Below are 15226 nucleotides of genomic sequence, written 5' to 3' on the forward strand. Positions count from 1 at the left end.
AAGCAGAGAAGGATCTTATATATTATACAGCCTTGAAAATTTCCAAAATGGCACAGTAATGTTATAAATACATAAGTGCTCCCACCAGAAATGAAACCAGGCAGTTTGCTAAATGTACTTATTTTCTTAAACTTGTAATGTGAATATGCAGTATATAATCAAAGATGCATTTTATAAAGGTAAAGTTCCTCTTCACTCAAGCTCAACTGATGGTTAAGATTGACACAGAAATATCAATATACTTTTTTTGTCAATGACAGAAAAATGGTTGGTCACTGTCCTGATTTGTTTCTACCTGACCAGTCTGGGAAAAACTTATGTCTTTGTATCCTCCTGAAATCAGCAAAAATTGGAGAGGTGCTGCTACTTGTAGGAGTACCTTTATTTATAAGTGTACTTTATAAATGTTTGAAAAAGTACTGTATTTATAAGGTATAATTATATATCATGTGCACTTTATAGCTACATTTTATTTGCGTTAAATGTTTGGGTTTGTCTTTGCAATCATAATTCTCCCTTTTTCTGTCAAGCATCTGAAATAAAGTCACGTGGTTACAATCTTCTTCAATAACCCTACCTTTTTCTACAACTGCAGAGCAATTGTGGAAGGCAGCTGCACAACCTCAGTAAAAGATGGGATTATAAGAACTGCTGCCATGTAAGCCAGCCGCACATTCACTCCTAGTGGCAAGATGCTTTCCCCTTTCGTTTCCCGAGTAACGCACAACTCAAAAGGTTATGTTGAGATTCTCAAGGATCCAGGTCATGGTTGTTCCAAAGCTTTTTTTTTCCTCTCCAAAAGTTAACTGGGCTTTCTTTGAAAACATTTCTGAAGTTAGAACTGAAGAAGTTCTTGGAGAAGATCAAGAAAGTCTAGTTGCCTTTCGGGGGTGGGGGGGGAATCACCTTTGGGACACAGTCCAAAAGGCTCTAAAGAAAATATGTCTGAGATGTGTTTGAATATTAATAGCTCAGGTTGGTAATTGGGCTGTTGGTTTCATCTTCGAGCTTGGCAGTTTGGCTGCAAACGTTTCGTCTCCATTCCGGGGGAGGGGGGGGGCATCTCCAGTGTGCTTCGAATTGTGCTCATGTGTCAGAGCACTGGCCCTTTAAATACCCTTAAAAGCTCCAGAACATAGGTCTGTCAAAACCAGGAAGAGAATTTCAGAATGACTGTAGCCTTCTAAGCTGCAAAATATTCCTGCTCCATACTGAATGGAGAATATCCTATTCTCAATATAGAACAAGTCTACAAGCATAAAGACTAGATCGGAGGATTTGCTGGAGAGATGAAGTACTATACTTCGTCTATAGGTCCTACTGGGAATAAGCCCTATTAATCTGCAACTTAAAACTGGTTGGTTTCTTTAGTGGTGAGAAATTCTGCTGGAACAATTTTCATCTATTTTATCTACCGTGCATTAAATGCCACTCTGCTCTTTCGGCTTCCATGACCTCAAGTGTCTTCTTGCTTACCTGCAGAACTGCTTCCACAATAGGGTGAACTGAGTGGGGATTTGATTTGTTTTGAGTAATTTTGACAACCAAAATCCTATCAATCTCATTAACAGGCAGACATTAACAAAATTGTAAAAACTAATGGAAGTTCTTCTTTTAAGAAAATATGACTCCTAAAATAAATGAGTTAATTACTTACTTGAGTTATTGGCAAGGCTGCTCATGTTTACAAGTAAACAGAGTATCTAACATTCAGAAAGAATTTCAAAGTAATGTCATATACATCTGCATAGAACTAAATGCTCGTCATTAAAAGAACAATACTATGGTTATATCACTTTCCCCAGAAACCTTTTGAATGTAAGTAGTCCTCAACTTGCAACAACTGATTTAGCAACTGTTCAAACTTACAGTGGCACTGAAGAAAGTGGCTTGTGGCCAGTCCTCATACTTACAACTGTTGCAGCATCCCTTATTCACATGATCAAATTTGGGCACTTGGCAACTAACATTAATTTACTACAGTTGCGGTGTCCTGGGGTTGCCTGATTGCCATTTGCGATCTTCCCAGCTGGCTTCTGACAAGCATTCAATGGAGAAACTGATTCGCTTAATGACTCTCTGATTCACTTAACAACTCCAGTAATTCATTTAACGAACATGCCAAAACAGGTCATAAAATTGGGTGTGACTCATTCAACAACCACCTCACTTAGTAATGGAAATTCTTGTTCCCATTGTGGTCACATGGTCTACCTGTAATCTTTTTCACAGGAACTTACTTTGGCATATCTTGCCCAAAAATAGCTGGAGGCATGTTTAGTGTGAAAAGAACTGCACGGTAGAAATCTTTTGTGTTTTTACTTTAGTGTGATTTACAAAGTGAATTAAAGATCCATAGCTGCACTGCATTTCACCTTTATTAAATCATCTGTAACCTGTGTTCCACCCTCTGGTACCATCCTGGAGATTCTCAATCATCCAAGTCACACTTATCCCAAAGGTCCTTTTCCCAAAAGACAACTGGATTTTCTTGGTTTTTTTTCTCTTTTGAAAATGCTCTGCTTTTCATTCAAGAAACTTCCTTCACTTCTAAAAGATTGGTGGGGAAATGGAAGTTTATATTCTTTGCAGTCGTCTGCTCGTTAGCACTCTTGAGGGTTGGTCATGGAAACCACTAAGGGTTTATCTGTATGCTCAGAGTCACCTACATCACAGTGCAAACACATGTGGAACCTTTTTGGGGCTGCTGAAAAGATTGCGTTGTAAACAGGAGATATGTGGTGTCATATCCCTCCCTCTCTGTTGAGGGAGGGCTGTTCAATTTGGATACAGAACTCTTTATTGGCCAAGGAATTTGTCTCCGGGGCATTAGCTCTCTTGTTGAAGCAACAAGTGATAAATCATGATCCTAATCATAAAATACATTCATCATAAATCATAAGATACAACATAAGATATAATAATATAAGATGGCCTCGTTGACTCCTCTTTCAAACCAGTACCCCTCTCTGCCCAGAATGTGAACTTGGCTGTCTTCAAAAAGAGTGACCTTTGTCTTTCAGATGCAGATGGAGTGCTGAATCCTGTCCTGATGAGTTTGTTCTCCTGTGTTGTGCCATGCTTTTGTGAGGTGGTTGTTTTGTTTCCCCAATGTGCAGGTTACACATATCTCACTGCACTGCGCCACATATATCGCATTGCTCTGTTTGTGTCTAGGTATTTTGTCCTTGGAGTGGACAGGCTACTGTCTTAATGTATTCCTGGGCTTACTTACAGTGTGCATGTATGTTGTATTGGCTGAAAATCCTCCCAAGCATTTCCAATATTCCTACAACCTCTGGAATGACGTTACTCCGTTTGTTGCTCTCTTGTCTGTTACAAAGGAAGTCCTGCTGGATCTTTTTACGGACTTGATGAAGGCTCAGTTAGGATAGTCACAAGTTCTGAAGGCTTCCTTGATGTGTTCTTTCTCTTTCCCCTCTTTGCTAATGACTTTCGTCCAACACAACACACACACACACTTTTAAAACCAGGAATACAGAAGTTTGTCCGCCCAAAGGGAAAAATACCCTGACACAAACAGAGCAATGTGGTACATGTAGTGCAGTGCAGTGAGTTATGTGCAGACCTATACATTGGGGAAACAAAACAACCAACTCACAAAATCATGGCACAACATAGGAGAACAAACCCATCAGATCAAGATTCAGCAATTCATCTGCATTTAAAAGACAAAGGCCACTCTTTTGAAGACAGCAAAGTCCACATTTTGGACAGAGAGGGCCACTGGTTTGAAAGAGGAGTCAAAGAGGTCATCTATGTCAAAACTGAACAGCCCTCCCTCAACAGAGGAAAAGATATGACATCATCTATCTCCTGTTTATAATGCAGTTTTTTCAGCAGTTCCAAGAAGGCTCCACACCCATTTACACTCTCGTTTAGGTGACTCTTGAGGATACAGATAAACCCCCAAGTGGTAACAACAATTCTGACAGAGCTAATGACCAGCCCTCAGACTGGTAAAGACTGAATTACTGCAAAGAATATAAATTCTTCCATTCCTTACCAGTTAGTTAGAAATGAAGGAGCTTCTTGGATGAGAAGTTAAATGTTTTCAAAAGAAAAGAAAAAAATAAGGAAGTCCTTGCCTTTTGGAAAAAGGCCTCCTTGGGACAACACCCTCTGGTACTGTTTATATGCACTTCAGGCTGAAGATTTTTGACAGAATAATATATAGTTGCAACTGCATAAGAAAAGAATACATGGGACGGAGAATCCCTAGTTTTATACTTTCGTGAAGGAGACATTAGTACATATGTACAACAAAATTTCCCTTTTAAAAAGTCTTGTTATTCTTATACCTGGAAAATAGAGGATGGAAGCGTTTTCCCCTTCAGCTTAAATCTATCGCATTTTTAATACAATAGCTGTCTATTTTTTAAGCAGAGATCGATAATGGCCAGATGTGCATGGGTTATAGAACCCAAGCCCAAAGATACAGGGATGTGGGGGTATATATGTACAGTCTGCTGCCACATTTAAGTGGCAACAGGTTACCTTTTATCTGGTGGCACCAGTGTTCTATGCAGATAGATACTTGCAATTACACTATGTTTTAATTTTAGGGGGAAAAGGTACAATCAACCACTTCTCATTTTCTAATTTCTGCATTGCAGTCAGTGGTAGAACTATCCAAAGCAGGCTTGTTCTTGCTTTCTGCACGAGAGGTCAAAGTATGCAGAAGATGCACTGTATTTTGGAGGCAAAAAGTCATTTTTCCCCCCTCAAAACAATATTGTCCAACTGTCCAGATACAGTTTGGGACAGCACTAAAAAAAGGGGGAGATTTCTGAATATTGTGGTGAATAACAGTAAGCAAGGCTATTGTGTAGTTTTAAACACTAATGATGGTGGCCTTTGAGAAGGATTGGAAGGTCAACCAGTCAACTGGTTTCCCTTCCAACTGAAGTTGAGTATCTGTTAAATTAATGTATGTTTAAATGTATACTTAAACTGGGGGGAAAGACAGCAAATGACACAACAGTATTTTCATGTGTTCAATTACGTTTTTAAAAATAATTTGAAAGTTTACTGATGACTGATATAACCAGAATATAAAATGGTTAAAATAGAATACAAATTAGACCGTAAAGATAACCTAACTATCCAGTGCCCAAATGGATGCATTTGGCAAGCTCATACGCCTGGACTACGTAGATAATGACATAGGCCTTAGTTACTTGAGGAACTAACCTGTCTACCATAGTATCTGCCCAACCAATATGATCTGGCAAGGTTAGCATGCTCCAGGTTCCTTCATTTAAGGGATGTCATTTGCGGGGACCCAGGAGGGCACTTCTATTGCAGCAACTATCTTATGAAATAAGGTTCCTTGGAGATAGGAATGCCCTCTCCCCACCATATTGGTGTTTCGAAGGGGCCTAAAGTCTCTTTTTACCCAGGTTTTTGGTGGGGATGACTGACATCTCTTAATTTAGGTCACTCTCTTTCATTTCTTCCCTGTTCCTTATTCTGTCCTCTCAATCATTTTTCCTACCTTGTCTTTACTGCTTTTTCTTGGTTTAAATCATTGGTAAACTACCCAGCAGTGGTTGGAAGTTGGATGGCATTTACACTTAAATAATAATAAATACAACCTATTAGATACTGCTAAGCTTGTAAGCTGCCCTGAGTCTTCGGAGAAGGGCGGGATATAAATGGAATTTTTTTGAAAAAAGATACAAAAATGGAAATTGAAAGATTATAGGATAAACCTACCGTGGTGGTCTTAGTGGTTATCAGTACCTTGACTGCCTTACCAAAAATCCTGGATGGCACTTAGAAAATATGCACATTAACAAAATTTCCATCTGCCAATTACAAAAGGCCACACTGCTTGGATCCACAGCTATATTACACATCCTAGCTTCTTGAGAAGAACTTAATGTGCACAAAGCCTAATACCAGCTAAAAATGGCAGCTGTGATTTCACATAGTTGTGTATATAATAATGATAGTGATAATGATGTCCCTTTCCATCACTATTTCCCAGCTATGGTTCAGAAGCTTCTAAACAACCATCAATTAACAGAAGTCACTGATAACCTAATCTCTGGAGTTCATTTTTAAATGGGCTGCTATTACTGTAATTACTGGCAGCAAATCCTCCAATTTCAGAATAAAAAAAATATTTCTTTCTGTGGGTCTTGAACCACTCTACATTCAATTTCAATGAATAACTCTAAATTGTAATATTATGAACCAAGGAAAAGAGGTTCTGTTTATTTCAGTTTGATCTTACGCACTTTTGTATGTGTACGTTCCCGAAGACCAATTGCACTTTTTATCACAAAAATGATTGCCCATTTTTTTCTGGCTCCAAAGTGTCTCTGTGCAACATCCGTCTAAACTGAACTATTTTTGCTTACTATTTTCTCCCACTCTTTTGATTGGTATCACAGCGGTTTCCAACCTTTCTGGCTTTGCAGACGGGAGGGTGGGGGTCGGGGGGGGGTGTAGGAGAGAGGATGGTTCTGCACAAGTGGCGGGAGAACACACACATGCAGCTCCATTTGCACAAGCAGCGGGCATGCGCACCTGCTGCGCATCTAAGTACAGTAGAGCTGCGCACACACAGGCCTCATCCGCCTCTTCCACAGCCCAGTTCTGAACACACCATGGCCTGGGGATTGGGGACCCCTGTTATATCTGGCATCAAGTTCCCTTCGTCCAGTGCGCTCCCACAGGGAGGGTCTTCTCAGGGTGCCGCCGGTAAGAGATTGCCGGCAGACGACACCCAGGGATAGGGCCTTCTCAGTGGGTGCGCCTGCCCTTTGGAACCAGCTGCCAGTGGAGCTGAGGACTGCCCCCGACCTCCGTTCATTCCGCCGGGACCTGAAGACCTGGCTCTTCGAGCTCTCTGGCCCAGGCTGAGAATTCTAATTTTAGCTTTAATCTTAATTTTAACTGGGGTTTTACTTATGCAGGGACAAATATAATTTTTTAAAAATCTGTTTTTAACTTTTGTATCTTTGTTTTTTAATCACCCTGTAAACCGCCCTGAGTCCTTCGGGAAAGGGCGGTATATAAATGTAATAAAATAAATAAATAAATAAATAAATAAATAAATAAATAAATAAATAAATAAATAAATAAATAAATAAATAAATAAATATCTCACTTTCTGGTGTAAAAATAATACAATATACATTCAATGGAAATTACAGTATATCTTAACTCTGGAATTCTAAGCTTTTCTAGCTCTAGTTTGTGACTTAAGCCTAAGCAAGCAGAATGCAATGCTCTGAGCATGTTTATTCTGCTACTGGAGCAAAGAAAGCTATTGCTCTTCTGGATTTTAACCATATATAATTACTTACCTAATACTTTCTGCTGTAATTAAATATCAAACGTTCACTGTTTCTACTAAATAATCATCCCAAGGAGTGTATTTTATACTACTTAACATTCAAATCCCGAGTGCCGCGTAGCAGAGTGAGCGCCTGTTATTCGTCCCAGCTTCTGCCAACCCAGCAGTTCGAAAGAACGTAAAAATGCAAGTAGAAAAATAGGGACCACTACGGTGGGAAGGTAACAGCGTTCCGTGCGCCTTTGGCGTCTAGTCATGCCGGCCACATGACCACGGAGATGTCCTCGGACAAGCGCTGGCTCTTCGGCTTTGAAACGGAGATGAGCACCGCCCCCTAGAGTTGGAAACAACTAGCACGCATGTGCGGGGGAACCTTTACCTTCAACATTTAGCCTGTATGATGTAACCCCATCAGTTCAATGTGGCCATTTAAGATCATAATAAAGGATATTAGGTGTGTGTGAGGAAATCATATCATTAGCGTGTACCTATCTTTACCCTCAAAGTTAATAGGGGAAAAGCTAAATATGGGCGTTGGCCAGACTATTCTATATCTGGGCTTCGGAGAATGACCCCAACAGGACAGATCACAAAAATAAAGAAGCATGCCTGGTAACTTACCCCTCCTGATAATTTTATCACCCTGACTTTGGTGCCGATATGGGGCCCATCGCCACTCCCACTGTTTGCCCGCTGCATGACAGTTCTTTTCATCCCAGGCTTCAGGTCTTGAGGCTGGCCTTGCACCAAGGCCACCCGACTAATCTGGGACAGGTTCACCTGTGCGGCAGCAGGCGGCTTCGCTTGCAAAGCTTTGTAGGGCAGCTGGAGCTCATTTTCAGGCACTGTCCTAGCCTGCCGTAGTTGCTTTATGGTTTTTATTTGCTGTCCTGGAAATTGTGCACCATCTCCAGCCTGGAGAACATTCGCAGGCTGAGGCAGAACAGCTGGGGAACCTGGAAGGGCGGGCTCCTGTTTTTTAACCATTAGTCTGTATTTCACATTTTGGCGGGGCTGTGCACCAGGAAGAGAAAGCAATGGATTTCCGTTGGTAGGAAGCTCTGACGGGTTTTCTTCCTGCTCTTGGCCTGCAGAGCCTTGCGGTTGTGGATATTGCTGCTGCTGCTGTGCCAGCCTTTCCAGCAATTCTCTTTTTCGGGCCCCAGCTTGAAGCTGCCGCCTGAGCTCCTTTTGTTTCAAGATCTCCTCCCTGAGGCGTTTCTGTTCCTCGATCTTCAAGCGGTACTGTCTGGTTTCTTCATCTTCATCAGGAAACTGCAGGGTAGCCACAAAAGAAAGTTACGTGTGGTGAAAATCCAACTTTGTCCCCACCACCAAGAAAGTGACACTTGTTAAAAAGATGGCATGCTTTCCCAACGGTATTCTTAAATTAACTAAAATGCCCTGTCTTTAATGACAAAGCTGCTAACAAAGGTTTATGAGCAATTAATCAAACAAGCAATGAGGAGGCAAATATATATATATATATATTACTCAACTTTGGATTTTTTTTTTTTTTAAATACAGCAAATCAGAAAGCTGAAACTGAAGCCATTCTAAATGGGAACTCATTTAAAAGTTGTGAAACTAATTAAACTATTAATATAATTCAAGAACTCAAATATTGTTTCAAATGGAAGCAGTAACAATAAGAGGCAGCCCACTGTGTCACACAGGTTTTATCTTGCTCTTTTCTGACAAACTAACAAAAGGTAGGATGGTAAATGACCTGAAAGGCCCTGATTAGAACTATTGATTTTTCTTACAGAATTTTCAGCCTGATCTGAAACTCATTTGTCACACAATAATTGGTTATAATGAACAGTGCAAGTCAATCTCTCTGACCTTGAACTCATGCACTCTCTTCAGAATTAAAATGTTGCCAAATGCAGTGTTGGAATATTAATGGAATATCAGGAATGGCTTTAATATTCCAGTCTTAAGCTTTTTAGAAAGTATTATGGCCTTTGTGTGCCAAATAATCTCTCCAGTAGTCTTAAAACTCCAGCAGGATATATATCTTTATTCAAAGCTACTGGGAAATTAACAGCAAAAGAAAATTCTTTTTGTTGTTTTTTTTTAATTTGCAGCTGCAACATACGTTAATAATGGGAATTGCTGCTTTTCAAATGCAACAGTCCTTACTTCTACAGAAAGCGACAAACCATCTAGCCTGTCTAATAAATTTACTATTCTTTGATAATAGATTTAGCTGCTTAGATTTATTATCTATATAAAATTTACAGTAAGGAATATTGAGGATACAAATACCGTTAAGAAAACTAAGTGTTCTGAAAGCAGTTACAAGAAAATAAAAAAATAAATTAAAAAAAACCTGAGAGGATAGAGACACCCTAATATTAATAGAATCAATGTAATAATCACTAACTGAAATTGTGACTATTCTTTTCTAGCTTATGTAAAAATCTTAAAAAAGTTCACTTACTACAAATAATCCTTGATTTTGTTTAATTACCTTTCAAAGTTACAATAGTTCTAAACACTTACAACCACCCACCGCAGTGTCCCCAGGGTCACCTGATCAAAATTTGGGCACGTGGCAACTTGCATGTATTTATGATGGCTGCGGCATCCTAGTCTCATGTGGTCGCCATTTGCAACTTTCCTAGCCATCTTCTGGCATAACAAAATCAACGGAGAACCCGAATTGACTTAACAATTGTGTGTTTCACTTACCAACAGCAGTGATTTGCTTAAAAAGTATAGCAAAAAAAAAATATGGGAGCAATTCACTTAACAACAGAAATTCTGGCGCCAATTGTAGCCTGTACCAATTTCTCCCACCTCACATACTCCTAACCATTCTATCCGTTTCTCTTGAAACACTGTTTTAAGTTAAATAAATAAATAAACATCCTGAACAGAAATTCAGATTTGAAGGGTTCTACTCCTTACTGGGGTGACGTGATGGCACAGCGGTTAAGATGCTGGTCTTGTCAGCTGGAAAGCCGACAGCCCAGGTTCAAGACACAAGCACTGCATGAGGCGATGATCTCCCTCTGTTTGCCCCAGATCCTGCCAACTTAGCAGTTCGAAATCATGCAAATGCAAATAGATAAATAAGTACCACTTTGGCAGGAAAGATTACTGCTTTTCGTATTTTCATGCTAGCCACATGATGATGGAATAATTTCTCAAGACAACGCAGGCTCCCTCGGCTGAGAATCGGAGATGAGCACCGTCTCCTTGAGTTGGTCTTGACTGGGCAGGGGAAACCTTTACCTTTAACTCTTTACTATGTTTCCCAAAAGCACCACTCCTAGAAATTTTGAGCCCTAGTGTCCACCTCCTCTCTTGATACCTAGTATAGTAGGTCCTGAATCTAAAGTTCAGATCTTTAGATTTGCAGCATCACATTGGCTCCAAGTCTCTGATCCAAATAATATGAAACCCAAAGCTTCCTATCAAGCACACACAAAAAGTCTAGGGTTAAGTGCTATACTGCTAAAAATAACAATTTCTCCAAATGGGTATTGTTACTGTATAGCCTATGTAAAACTTAAGCAACCAATAACCAGAAAAGATTTCAGGGGTTATTATTTTTAGCAAAAGCGTAGAGTCTGAGATCCCTGAAATATGTATGACTCTCAGAAGCCTTTAAACATTGCAATCAAATGTTATATTTAATAAAATAGGAGGGGAAATCATTAAAAACACAACTGGAGGGAAGCTGCAGTACAAGTAGTCTTGGACTCACAACAGTTTATTTAGTGACCATTATAAATGTTACCATGGCACTAAAAAAAAGTAACTTATGGCCATTTTTCAAACTTAGAACAGTTGCAGCGTGCCCATGGTCAAGCAAAGTCAATGGGGAAGCCAGATTCACTTAACCATGTTACTAACTTAACAACGTCAATGGTTCACTGAACAACTGTGGCAAGAAAATGGGGCAAAACAAACGTTTCACTTAGCAACATAAATTTTAGGCTCAATTGTGGTTGTAACTCGAGGACTACCTTTAATAATTTTAATGAAATGTTCCAATAAAGCAGATTTGCTCCTTGCTCTGACCCACTCGAGTGTGGCCCCCAGCTTGCTGCTCAAAGGAAGTGTAATCATTTGGAAAGATGTAGCAGCTTAAACATGAGTGTGTTCCCATCGCCCTTGTGTGAATACCTAAATGGCCGTATAGGGCAGGGGTGGGCAACCTCGGCTCTTTTATGACTCATGGACTTCAACTCCCAGAATTCCTGAGTCAGCATAGCTGACTCAGGAATTCTGGGAGTTGAAGTCCATGAGACATAAAAGAGCCGAGGTTGCCTACACCTGTGGTCTAGGGAATTCTGGGAGTTGAAGTCCATGAGACATAAAAGAGCCAAGGTTGCCTACACCTGTGGTCTAGGGAATTCTGGGAGTTGAAGTCCATGAGACATAAAAGAGCCGAGGTTGCCTACACCTGTGGTCTAGGGAATTCTGGGAGTTGAAGTCCATGAGACATAAAAGAGCCAAGGTTGCCTACACCTGTGGTCTAGGGAATTCTGGGAGTTGAAGTCCATGAGACATAAAAGAGCCAAGGTTGCCTACACCTGTGGTCTAGGGAATTCTGGGAGTTGAAGTCCATGAGACATAAAAGAGCCGAGGTTGCCTACACCTGTGGTCTAGGGAATTCTGGGTGTTGAAGTATACAGCTCTTAAAGTTGCCAAGGCTGGACAGCCCTGACCTAAATGAAAGACCACTAAATGGAAGAATATCTTCCCAGCTGCAAAGATTAAAATCAGGAAGGAATTCTGTTCCAGTCCATTATAAGCTTAAAAAAAAACAACCCTCCCAGAGCTACATCTTTCAGTGCAGCTACAATTTAGTGAAATATCAACAACTGCTACTTTCTGATATCTGCTCACTTTTATGTATTAGCAAAGAGGAAGTCTGATTTTAGGCTAAAGGTGACTTATTTTCTCGGTCATGTGACTCAGATGATCCTTTTTATTTAGGAACAAAAAAACAACAACCCCAAAACACAAGGAACGAGAAATCCCACAGAAACTTTTTACGCTATCGCATATATCGAACTGAAATACAAGTACCCCTCGCCTTACAACCGTTAGTTTAGGGATGGTTTGAAGTCACAACGGCGCTGAAAAAAAGTGACTTCTGACTAGTTTTTCACACTTACGGCCTTTGTAGCATCCCCAGAGTCAGGTGATCAAAATTGGGATGCTTGGCAACTGGCATGTAGTTATGACAACTGCATGCACTGTCCCAAGGTCATGCGATCACCATTCCCAGCCAACTTCCGACAAGCAAAGTCAACGGGAGAGACCAGATTTGCTTAACAGCCACACGATTCATTTAACAACTGTGGCAAAAAGGGTCATAAAATGGGGCAAAATTCACTTAACAACTGCCTTGTTTAGCCATAGAAATTTTGGGTAGTTGAAAGCCAAGGACTACCAGTACTGGAAAAAATGAGATGAGGTCAGGCTCCTTTGAGGCTGCACCTGCCCTGTGGATTCTGATGCCCCAAACCTGTTAAGCTTTTGGCAGGATTCCGAAGACCTGGTTGTTCTTCCAGGCTTTAGGGAAGGGCGAAGTAATCAGGTGAGCTTGGTTGGTGTGGATGATACGATTCTGATTTCCAGGTTTGCAACTGAGTTTACACCATTTTGATTGTTCTAATGCTTTGTACTGTTGTGATAGGACTGTACACCACCCAAACTCACTGCTGTGAGATGGGCAGCTCTATCCCTCAAGCAAAAGAATGGAGTAGTGTGCCATCGAAAAAATTAGCGGGAAGAAGTTTTCCTCAGCCTCCATTTGCAGTGCAGGAGGGCTCTTCAGGCTGCATACTTTCAGACGTGTGCAAAATGGCAATCAGGTTTTTTTTTATGCAAGCACAAAAGTGCCTTTCATATTTAATTAGTATTCGGGCTTAACAAACACCTCTTCTGCCTGAGTGGCCCATTAAATCAAAATTTAAGAGTTTCTGAACATGAAAAAGAACACATTTTGGCAGGCAATAAAAGTGGGACGTGAGTGCAGAAGAGTGCCGAAAAGCAAAAGTTCTTTGGTCAAGAACGCCGCTGAAACAAAGATGACTACTCAATGCACCTAGGCCTCTGCTAGAGGGGGCCCTTACCTCTGGTTCAGATTTAACCTCCACTTTAGGCTCAGCCATGGGAGTAACTGTTTTTGGCTTGGACTCCATCTTTCCCAGTTGGTTCTTGATACCTGCAAGAGGCTTCATAGCAGCTGTATTGCTAGAAACCGGCTTCATTGGAACAGAAGAAGCTGGAGTTTGTCGGTTGTGGTTAGCAGTCTCGATCGCATGCAAAGGTGCTATTGGCAATTCACGCAAATTACTATTTCTTGAGGCAGATGATTGGGGCTGCTGATTTGGACGTTTTAAAATGTTTTGTGCCGGTGTGTTCTGAAACAAAAAAACAAAAAACATAAAAACCTTATCCTGTAAAGATGTGAAGGTCCCATCCTCTATCAAGTCAAATTTCAGGATTCCTCAATGGAGAAGAATTGATATACAGGTGATATAACCTTCTCCCTCTAGTAAGGAAAGCCGAGAGGTCCATTTGGCTAAATTCCTGTGAAACACAGCTCTCCTACAGCCCTCCTACCCTGAGATTAACTAGCCAGAAAGGCCTTTGTTAGAGCCATTTCACCGTCTGTCTGGAAGAAGGAAAAGACTGCCCTGCTCTAAGTAATATGGAACGAGAAACTTATAGAACTCAGAAAATAATCAATGGCACGTAGAGTTCCAGGATCTGTTGTAAGTAATCAGTTGGATTGGGTTACAAGTTTGATTTTAGTTTCAGTGTGCCCAAATCCTAGTCTTGTTAGTTTCACAACTATACAGGTAGCCTCGACTTACAACAGTTTGCTCAGTGACCATTCAAAGCTAGAATGAAAAAAGTGACTTATTACTGTTTTACACACTTACAACCATTGCAGCATCTTCATGGTCACGTGATCGAAATTCAATCGCTTGGCAATTGGTTCCTATTGATGACGGCGTCCCGAGGTCACGTGATCGCCTTTTGCGACCTTCTGACAAGCAAAGGCAATGGGGAAGCCAGATTCACTTAACAACCGTGTTACTATCCGCATTGGTTCACTTAGCAAATGTGGCAAGAAAGGTCGTAAAATGGAGCAAAACTCACTTAACAAATGTCCCGCTTAGCAACAGAAATTTTGAGCTCAATTGTGGTTGCAAGTCGAGGACTACCTATAATTCCAATAAGTTCAGTCTCCGCTTCAGATGAGCTTACCTTATTATTTACTTTATTAACACAGACTATTGTGTTGGGATGCTCAACCCTGCTTCTCTTTGCTAGCACGTGTTTTCTAATAAATAATACTGTAAATAAGTACTATAAGTACTTTGGGTGCCAATTTATGTCTTGGGAATTATAATGTGGTATAACCCCCTCGGACGGACTAACACCTTTGTAAATTACAAGCTGCTAGTTTTAAACTACCTTTGCATTTTCTTTCTTATTTAGAAAGAAAAATACATTTTCTTTATTTCAGCCTTATTCATGGCTCCCTGGGGGATGGGGCTGTAATAAATACCAGTGAAAGCAACCCTAGCTACTTTCATTCCAGGCTACCCATTTGGGTGGCACAGGCTCAGCGGTGGGATGAGTGGGAAACTCCTTAAATCTCCTGATATTGAACTCATTATTTATACAAACTACTGATTCCCAGCTCCTAGCACCTTATCCTTGAGAGTCCCATCAACTGAAAGACAAGGGCTTGCCTATATGGTGGCAGCTTGACTCCGTAGTATACCAATCTAGTATGTCAACAGATGAGTGAATGGAGTCATATTAAAATACAACTCCCGGGGGATGTAGAAGGGGGTGTGTAGAATGAGAGGAGAAAGGAAAACAGATGGGATGCAATTACCTCCAGAGCAC

The 15226-nt window shown here is 40.6% G+C and overlaps 1 protein-coding gene across 5 annotated transcripts in view; it reads right to left on the bottom strand.

Annotated features, from left to right (window-relative positions):
- The window catches only part of RBM33 (RNA binding motif protein 33), a 131415-nt gene that overhangs the window by 53418 nt on the left and 62771 nt on the right, over positions 1 to 15226 (bottom strand). For all 5 annotated transcript variants that reach the window (XM_081343901.1, XM_081343900.1, XM_081343899.1 and 2 more), the window contains 2 exons: positions 13432 to 13722; positions 7952 to 8605 (listed from right to left, as the gene is read on the bottom strand). In XM_081343901.1, the coding sequence (XP_081200027.1) occupies positions 7952 to 8605; positions 13432 to 13722 (945 nt within the window). The remainder of the gene's footprint in view (positions 1 to 7951; positions 8606 to 13431; positions 13723 to 15226) is intronic.

Source organism: Vipera berus (assembly GCF_964194415.1).
Source record: "Vipera berus genome assembly, chromosome: Z".
Lineage (NCBI taxonomy): Eukaryota > Metazoa > Chordata > Lepidosauria > Squamata > Viperidae > Vipera > Vipera berus.